At 36.3% G+C, this 9,584-nt stretch overlaps 2 protein-coding genes across 2 annotated transcripts in view; both read left to right on the top strand.

Annotated features, from left to right (window-relative positions):
* The window catches only part of LOC105548008 (titin-like), a 4,072-nt gene extending 1,773 nt beyond the window's left edge, over positions 1 to 2,299 (top strand). The window contains exon 2 of the mRNA XM_011991817.1: positions 1 to 2,299. This exon is cut by the window's left edge and continues 1 nt beyond it. Within this exon, the coding sequence (XP_011847207.1) occupies positions 1 to 1,560 (1,560 nt within the window). The 3' untranslated portion in view covers positions 1,561 to 2,299.
* Positions 1 to 9,584, top strand: part of LOC105548088 (titin) — a 222,251-nt gene that overhangs the window by 3,218 nt on the left and 209,449 nt on the right. Inside the window, exons 3-6 of the mRNA XM_011991956.1 lie at positions 11 to 1,499; positions 3,667 to 3,722; positions 5,234 to 8,014; positions 8,800 to 9,078. Coding sequence (XP_011847346.1) covers positions 11 to 1,499; positions 3,667 to 3,722; positions 5,234 to 8,014; positions 8,800 to 9,078 — 4,605 coding nt within the window. The remainder of the gene's footprint in view (positions 1 to 10; positions 1,500 to 3,666; positions 3,723 to 5,233; positions 8,015 to 8,799; positions 9,079 to 9,584) is intronic.

The raw sequence follows: 9,584 nt of genomic DNA on the forward strand, positions 1-9,584 counted from the left end.
ACACCCCCAGGAGAGACTCTAGAGAGATACTCCACACCCCCAGGAGAGACTCTAGAGAGATACTCCACACCCCCAGGAGAGACTCTAGAGAGATATTCTATTCCTACTGGAGGACCAAACCCCACTGGTACTTTTAAAACATATCCATCAAAAATAGAAAGGGAAGACAGTACACCAAATGAGCATTTCTACACACCTACAGAAGAGAGAGGTTCAGCTGACGAAATATGGCGTTCCGATTCATTTGGCACACCCAATGAAGCCATTGAGCCAAAAGACAATGAAATGCCTCCATCTTTTATTGAACCTCTGACCAAAAGGAAGGTGTATGAAAACACAACACTAGGCTTCATTGTTGAAGTTGAAGGTCTTCCAGTTCCTAGTGTGAAGTGGTATCGAAATAAATCTTTACTAGAGCCAGATGAAAGAATCAAAATGGAAAGGGTGGGTAATGTATGTTCACTGGAAATTTCAGACATTCAAAAAGGAGAAGGGGGAGAGTACATGTGTCATGCTGTAAACATCATAGGGGAAGCAAAGAGCTTTGCAAATGTAGACATAATGTCCCAAGAAGAAAGAGTGGTGGCACTCCCACCTCCAGTAACACATCAGCATGTCATGGAGTTTGATTTGGAAAACACCACATCATCAAGAACACCTTCTCCTCAAGAAATTGTCCTGGAAGTTGAATTAAGTGAAAAAGACGTTAAAGAATTTGAGAAGCAGGTGAAAATAGTGACAGTTCCTGAATTTACTCCTGACCATAAAAGTATGATTGTGAGTCTAGATGTTCTTCCATTTAATTTTGTAGATCCAAATGTGGATTCAAGGGAGGGAGAAAACAAAGAACTAAAAATTGATTTAGAAGTATTTGAAATGCCTCCTCGCTTTATAATGCCTGTTTGTGATTTTAAAATTCCAGAAAATTCAGATGCTGTGTTCAAATGTTCAATCATAGGCATCCCTACTCCCGAAGTTAAGTGGTATAAAGAATATATGTGTATTGAGCCAGATAACATTAAATATGTGATTAGCGAGGAGAAGGGAAGTCACACTCTTAAAATTAGAAATGTCTGTCTTTCTGATAGTGCAACATACAGGTGCAGAGCTGTGAATTGTGTAGGAGAGGCTATCTGTCGTGGATTCCTCACCTTGGGAGATTCCGAAATATTTGCTATGATAGCAAAGAAAAGTAAAGTGACTTTAAGCAGTTTGACAGAAGAATTGGTCTTAAAGAGCAACTACACAGACAGTTTTTTTGAATTTCAGGTGGTGGAAGGGCCTCCCAGGTTTATCAAAGGTATTTCTGACTGTTACGCACCAATAGGTACAGCGGCATATTTTCAGTGCTTAGTTCGTGGCTCTCCAAGACCCACGGTTTACTGGTACAAAGATGGGAAATTGGTCCAAGGAAGAAGGTTCAGTGTTGAGGAAAGTGGCGCAGGGTTCCACAACCTGTTTATAACAAGCTTAGTAAAGAGTGATGAAGGAGAGTACAGGTGTGTAGCTACAAACAAATCAGGAATGGCTGAGACCTTTGCAGCACTCACCTTAACTTAAAATGTAATGTTTTAGTGCCTCAGTAATTATTAGAATTGATCTGAGTGCTTTCATATTTTCCAAATTGTATGGATCTAATAAACTTCCAAACAGGTCCACTATATTTGAATTCATTATCTTGGAGACCGCTGGAGAAATAATCTCTGTGTAGAAATCTCATCTTTGTAACACATGTAAATATTTTGTTATCTGAACTGTGGAATCATCACTTGAGTCAATCATGCTGTGTAACATCAAACACAATTAAATCTCTTCTTGGCTACCTAATTATTTGTACTTCTATTTACCCTCATGCCTCCTCCACAAAGTGTTTCAGTGGAATGGACTCTCTTTTAGCAGATAAACCATATATGCAAAAGTACAATGTAAACGTGGAGACCATATCAGATGACCACGCAGACAAATTGGTAAGGGCAAATCTCCTCTCTGCTCCCATTCTAAGTTATTTTTGGATTTGTAACCCCTTTGCATCCAAACCCATGTTTATTTACTTCGACTTAGAATAGGCAAAACAAACAATAAAAACCAGCTTCTCCCAATTGGCAACTAACTCTATAATTTGTTTGCCATTTCAATCTTAATATATTAACTTCATCTCTTTTAAAAATATTTTCATTATTAATATTCCTCTACATAAGTGCTTTAATTGTCACTGGCTTCAAGGGACCAATTGTGCTCTTTGTGCGCAGGATTCACCTAGACATTTGCAGAATAAGCAGATAAAGATCTTTCCACTTTTGGAGATACCTTATTTTTCTCAATTTTTGAGATGACATCAAGTGTAAAATGCAGCAATAATTTAGTATTGGCCTGGGGAAAAAAAGGGAAACTATCACATTGTGTTTACATATAGATTTCAAAACTGTATTCTGATTTCAGAATCTTTAAAATTTAAAAAAAAGGTGGGATATTTTTAGAATTGAGTCAATATGGCAATTTGTATTTCAGATTATATGTAAATAACAAGATATCAAGCTTTCCTATCAGTTTCACTGAATTTCATCTTTAAAACTAATATAGCTTAGTAAGCATTCAATTTTTATTATGATATTTATGTTTCTAAAGTAACTCTTTAATTTTGTCTTTTAAAATTAAAATAACAGTAAATTAACATACTCCTTAATATCTTACCTATATACTAACATGGACCTAAGTCTTCTCATATAAGACTCGACAAATATAAACAAATTCTGAAAATGAAGGGTAGGAACAAAAGACCTTAGAGACGATCATTCAACAATAGAGTTCTGTGTCATCCTGATAGTAATTATTCTTAATACAATTTAGAATAAACTTTAATTTTGTAACAAAGGACAAGAGAAAGAATACTACAATGAAAGATAAATTTTATCTCCCTCCACCTCTTAAATTACTTATTGTTACTAAATGGCTATATTTGTCACCTGCGTTCAGCAATACTTAAGTACCATGATCATGTTTAAAATACTAATTTTAATTTAATTTGAAATATAAACACTTTAATTTTCCAAAGAATTCATATCCAATTATGTTTATTATGTTTCCTTCATCTATCAATCTTTATTCTCAACATGGGAATTCTCTAACAGCTATCCAAATTAAAGAAGCAACAGAGACAATGTATAGAAAGTAGGCAGAGCAGTCAGGTTTCCCATGCCTTCCTCACAAAAAAAAATTTGATTTATCTGTTTGAGCCACCATAACTCATCAGCATAGATATACTATTGTAGAACAATCATTCCTGTTCCAACCAGTGAGCATACAATATCTATGATAATAATTATAGACATAATGTAATGTATCACATCACAAATTCCTGAAATAAAACTAATTCTATAGATTAGGAACTTAAGGATTTATTCTGTGCTTAGTCACGTAATGCATGTTAAAATTAATGAGAGACTCAGATTGAAGCAAACATGACAAGCATGCTTTACTCAATCATCATACAGCACAGCAACAGTTCAAACCTTGTTTCTTTAAAAAAAAAAAAAAGAAAGAAAGACAGAAACCGAAAAATGTTTTAATGTCCTACTGGATCTTAGGAAGAGCTGAAAAACACTTTTATTCATATAAGAAGGAGGGCTTTGTTTGATTTTGCTCATTAAAATTCTGTAATTCTGTTAGTTTCAAGTACAGTGAACTTGAGTATATGCAGAATAACAGTGACCGAATAAAGAAAAGTAAGCCTTGGCTTACTTTAATCGTCATAGATAATGAAATGGAATTTTTTATTTTCTGACTCAATGGTACATAACATAAAACCCTGAAATATTAGTTTCTCTGATTCTAGATACAGAATTTATTGTATTGCAGATAGTTGAGTTTAGACAATTAATAGCTGCTACCACTACATGTAATTTTTTAAACTATGCCTTTCAAGTTTCAGCACGTTTGAATTTCATTTACTATCCTTTTTATGGCTAATAATACCATGGCTTGAAGGGAAAACATTTGAAAATATTTCAACATACTAGTGAGTAAGGGTATTTTAACTGTATTCACGTTCATTACCTTTACAGATATTTTGTGAGTTCAAGTGAAGGGAAAGGTAACATGAATTATATATTGTAGATTAAATGCAAAGTTAAGTGATCACCATTAATATGTAAAATTATCAATGGTTTTATGGTTTACTTAAAATAATAAATACCTGAATATGTATTCTGCATGCTATAGATGAGTTTCTCTAGTATTTTTATAGCCAGCAGATACTTGAGTCCTGACTTCTAATGCTTGTATGCTAGAACAGAAAGGAATTAAGGTGTAAGTCTATTTTATGTGATGCAAGTGAAGTCACCAAATAAAATCATAAAACTGCCTTTTGCTAAGGCAATAAAACTACTAATAACAGGCCTGTTCTACATCCCTAACAGGTTTAATAAAAAATCAAATTGTTTAAAATTACATGTCTTTCATCCTGTCATCCAGGATACTGTTTAAAGAGTCTCTGTTATGCACTGCTTTGTTTCTTACTCAGTGGTTCTGTATAGGTTTTCTTATACAATAAAATACAAGGAACTTTTAATATTGGAGTTGTTTTCTCTTATTTTTGATTCTCTTATTTTCTTGGCTAATGCCTTACGTAAAGGCTTTGTTCAAGTAATATGGTGATTTACACAGGTGAAAGAAGGCCTGCATTTCTAGAAACTGAAAACAGTGGTTTTCTTACAAATCCAAATTAAACATTTCCTGTAGCCTCTTATTTTTAATAATGACTTTAGAGGCAGTAATTAGAACATCAATGTTTTATTTTGGAAATAATCAGTCTTTAACAAAGAAGATTATTCTTAAACTCAAGAAAACTCTAAATATAAATAACAATTCTGGATTTTTTAAGAAGTCGATTTAAATAATGCTGGATTATTATAACTAATCAGCAGTTTTTCAAACTTTAAAATTGGAATTATATCTCAAGAAAAACTCATGGGAGCATTTTTAAAACTTATGAACTCTAACACAGATGAAGTGGATCAAAAATTGCATTTGTACAGTATCTATAATTTTGTGTAATTTTTTATGTTAAGCTAAGAAAAATTTAGAAATGTGCTTTTTGATAAATTAATCTTGTAATAATCTAATCATTCCAGGAATAAAGCAGAAGAAGGCCATCAACTGGTATCTAATTCTTTGGTTTCTATTTTTTATTAAATAAAATTTTGTAGTAAAATAATAATCATTTTTCCCCATACAGAGTTTGCTAGTTCTTTTCTGTCTGCCGAGGAAGAAGAACTTCATAGCTCTGAACTTCATTTATCTAATATAAATGAAACACTTGAACTTTTGTCTGAACCTCCAGTTTACTCAACTAAATTTGATTCCAAAAAGGAAGGCGCTGTCCCAGTTTTCATCAAAGAAGTGTCAAGTGCTGATACAAGCATGGGGGATGTGGCTACACTGTCTGTAACTGTCATTGGCATCCCCAAACCTAAAATTCAGTGGTTCTTTAATGGAGTGCCATTAACCCCTTCTGCTGACTACAAATTTGTTTTTGACGGTGATGATCATAGCCTGATCATTCTGTTCACCACATTGGAGGATGAGGGAGAGTATACATGTATGGCTAGTAATGACTATGGACAAGCAATATGTAGTGCCTATCTAAAAATAAATTCCAAAGGAGAAGGTCACAAAGACACAGAAACAGAATCAGCAGTGGCAAAATCTCTGGAAAAGCTTGGAGGTCCTTGTCCTCCTCACTTCCTTAAGGAGTTAAAAGCAGTTCGCTGTGCTCAAGGACTTCCTGCCATCTTTGAGTACACAGTAGTTGGAGAGCCTGCCCCTACTGTTGCATGGTTCAAAGAAAACAAGCAGCTATGCACCAGTGTTTATTACACTATCATTCATAACCCTGACGGCTCTGGGACTTTCATTGTCAATGACCCTCAAAGGGAAGACAGTGGCCTCTATATCTGTAAAGCAGAGAATATGCTGGGTGAGTCCACCTGTGCAGCAGAACTTCTTGTGCTTCTGGAAGACACAGACATGACTGATACCCCCTGCAAAGCAAAGTCCACACCGGAGGCTCCTGAGGATTTTCCACAGACACCCTTAAAGGGTCCCGCAGTTGAAGCAGTTGACTCAGAGCAGGAAATTGCAACGTTTGTAAAAGACACCATTTTGCAAGCTTCTTTAATTACAGAAGAAAACCAGCAACTATCTTATGAGCATATTGCTAAAGCCAATGAATTGAGCAGTCAGCTTCCTTTGGGAGCTCAGGAATTGCAATCCATTTTGAAGCAAGACAAGTCCACTCCTGAAAGCACCAGGGAATTTCTTTGCATCAATGGCAGTACTCACTTTCAGCCTCTCAAGGAACCCTCTCCCAACCTACAACTGCAGACTGTACAGTCCCAGAAAACCTTCTCCAAAGAAAGCATTCTAATGCTTGAAGAGCCTGAGACACAGGCGGTTCTATCAGAGACTGAGAAAATCTTCCCAAGTGCCATGTTCAGAGAACAAATTAATTCATTAACAGTTGAGCCTCTGAAAACTGTATTAACTGAACCTGAAGGGAATTATCCACAGTCTTCAATAGAACCTCCAGTGCATTCCTATCTAACCTCTGTGGCTGAGGAAGTGCTTTTACCAAAAGAAAAGACAGTGTCTGATGCCAACAAAGACCAAAGAGTGACTCTTCAAAAGCAAGAGGCACAAAGTGCACTCATCTTGAGTCAGAGCTTAGCAGAGGGACACGTGGAGAGTCTCCAGAGTCCTGATGTCATGATCTCTCAGGTAAACTATGAGCCCCTAGTCCCTTCAGAACACTCATGCACAGAAGGAGCTGAAATTTTGATAGAAAGTGCAGATCCACTGGAAAATGCAGGGCAAGATTCTGCGGTGAGAATTGAGGAAGGCAAGTCCTTAAGATTTCCGCTAGCACTTGAAGAAAAGCAGGTACTGCTCAAAGAAGAGCATTCTGACAATGTGGTGATGCCCCCAGACCAAATCATTGAGTCTAAAAGAGAGCCTGTGGCGATAAAGAAAGTGCAGGAGGTACAGGGAAGGGACATTCTTTCTAAGGAAAGCTTGCTTTCTGGTATTCCAGAAGAACAGCGATTAAATCTGAAAATTCAAATCCGCAGGGCTTTGCAAGCAGCTGTGGCCAGTGAGCAGCCAGGTCTTTTCTCTGAGTGGCTAAGAAATATTGAAAAGGTGGAGGTCATGACCGTAAACATCACCCAAGAGCCCAGACACATCATGTGCACGTACCTTGTTACTTCAGCAAAGTCTATAACAGAAGAAGTAACCATCATTATTGAAGATGTTGATCCTCAAATCACTAACCTGAAAATGGAACTTAAGGATGTTTTGTGTGCTATTATATATGAGGAAATAAGCATCCTAACAGCTGAGGGTCCTAGAATTCAGCAAGGAGCCAAAACAAGTTTGCAGGAAGAAATGGATTCTTTTTCAGGTTCACAGAAGGTTGAACCCATTACTGAACCAGAAGTTGAATCTAAATATCTTATCTCAACTGAAGAGGTCAGGTATTTTAACATGCAAAGTCAGGTTAAATATTTGGATGCCACAACTGTCACTAATGGGGTTGCTTCAGCTGTTGTCTCTGATGAGAAACAAGATGAGAGTTTGAAACCACCAGAGGAAAAAGAGGAGTCCTCCTCTGAAAGTGGTACTGAGGAGGTTGGTACAGTAAAGATACAGGAACCTGAGGGTGGCTTAATCAAAGAGGATGGCCCCGTGATACATACACCCTTAATGGACACTGTTTCTGAGGAAGGTGACATTGTACACCTCACAACATCCATAACAAATGCTAAAGAGGTGAATTGGTATTTTGAGAATAAACTGGTGCCTTCAGATGAAAAGTTCAAGTGTTTACAAGATCAAAATACGTATACGCTAGTCATCGACAAGGTAAATACCGAAGATCATCAAGGAGAGTATGTCTGTGAGGCCTTGAATGACAACGGAAAAACAGCAACTTCAGCCAAACTCACTGTAGTAAAAAGAGGTTGGATTTTAAGGATGAAATAGATCAAGTGTTAACATTCACTGGATTGTAATGATTTAGCTTGCACCACTTAAATTTTCACTTATCTGCCACTTCCAGAATGTAATTTATTTAGAGTAAGAATGAAATCACAGACATAATCATGGTTATGAACTCAGCTTTTCCCTTACTGCCCTGTTGGGTGCTATGCTATCATATCCATGGTACTACTTATGTTAAAAATAAATCATCTTTTCATATGTTTCATAATACCAATAGAGAAGCTTTTTAGTTTATTTTCATATGAGGATAACTTTCATAATATGTAATAAAAAGTATCAGTGAACACCTAGCCACTGTGAAATCACTGGTCTCGCCCTAGATTCAAAATAACCATGATTAGTTGTCTGTTTCTTCTTTCTATTTATTTTTTGCTGTTGTTTCACTTCATCACTTTATTTAGTATATCATGTTTCTTCACATGATTGTCAGTGTTACCATTCAGCATGGTATATTTAAAGAATATATCATGTTGTTATGCATGTAATCCAATAGCGTCACATTTTTTTCACAATTCACTGCAGAGCAATGATTGAATATGTTTTTATTTTTAAAAAAAAGCTTATTGTCTTCTTTTGCCTTCAATGATCTTTCTCATTTTCCAGTCACTTGTCTTAAACTGCTGTAATCCATCTCACCAATTTCAACTGTTTTACTCCATTAACAGCAACAAAAGTTAGAAGAAAGAGAAAAATGTCATATGCCTGGTAAGGAGGCATGTTAATGGACTCTACTTCCCTTTGCAGCTGCCCCAGTGATCAGGAGGAGAATCGAACCCCTGGAAGTAGCACTGGGCCACCTAGCCAAATTCACCTGTGAGATCCAAAGTGCTCCGAATGTCCGGTTCCAGTGGTTTAAAGCTGGCCGAGAAATTTATGAGAGTGACAAGTGTTCTATTCGATCTTCAAAATATGTCTCCAGCCTTGAAATCCTAAGAACCCAGGTGGTTGACTGCGGCGAGTATACATGCAAAGCTTCCAATGAGTATGGCAGTGTCAGCTGTACAGCCACACTAACTGTGACAGGTAAATGCCATACATTGGCACAGATGTTGTCACTTCATTTCATATGGTTGTCCTTTTTGCTTTTTGTACATGTGTGGGAAATGCTTGTATTACCAACTGGAGAGACCAATAACCAAGACGGTAACATGGTAGGTAGGTATTGCAGAGCCTATATGGGATAAGGAATCATTATTTACAGTCATATTTCCACCACTGACCAAAGAAAAAATAATTTATTATTTGAGAACAATGTTAAGTAATCAAACGAGCTCACCTTGGCCCTTCATATAAAACATATCAGGACAGTTTGGTGCTACTAAAAAGAAAAAAAATGTATCAATGTATTTAAAAATTTTTAATCAAATAACCAATTAAGAGCAGAATTACAAACTTAAAAAAAGTCAATGGCTAGTCTAAAATTAAATCCTTATGTAAGACAGGGAGCTAGTACAGGACTGAAAACTAGGATTCTCACTCTAGGCATTTTTACTAATTTAAAAATAAGACGGCTGGGCACAGTGGCTCAC

This window comes from Mandrillus leucophaeus, unplaced genomic scaffold, assembly GCF_000951045.1.
Source record: "Mandrillus leucophaeus isolate KB7577 unplaced genomic scaffold, Mleu.le_1.0 Scaffold40, whole genome shotgun sequence".
NCBI lineage: Eukaryota > Metazoa > Chordata > Mammalia > Primates > Cercopithecidae > Mandrillus > Mandrillus leucophaeus.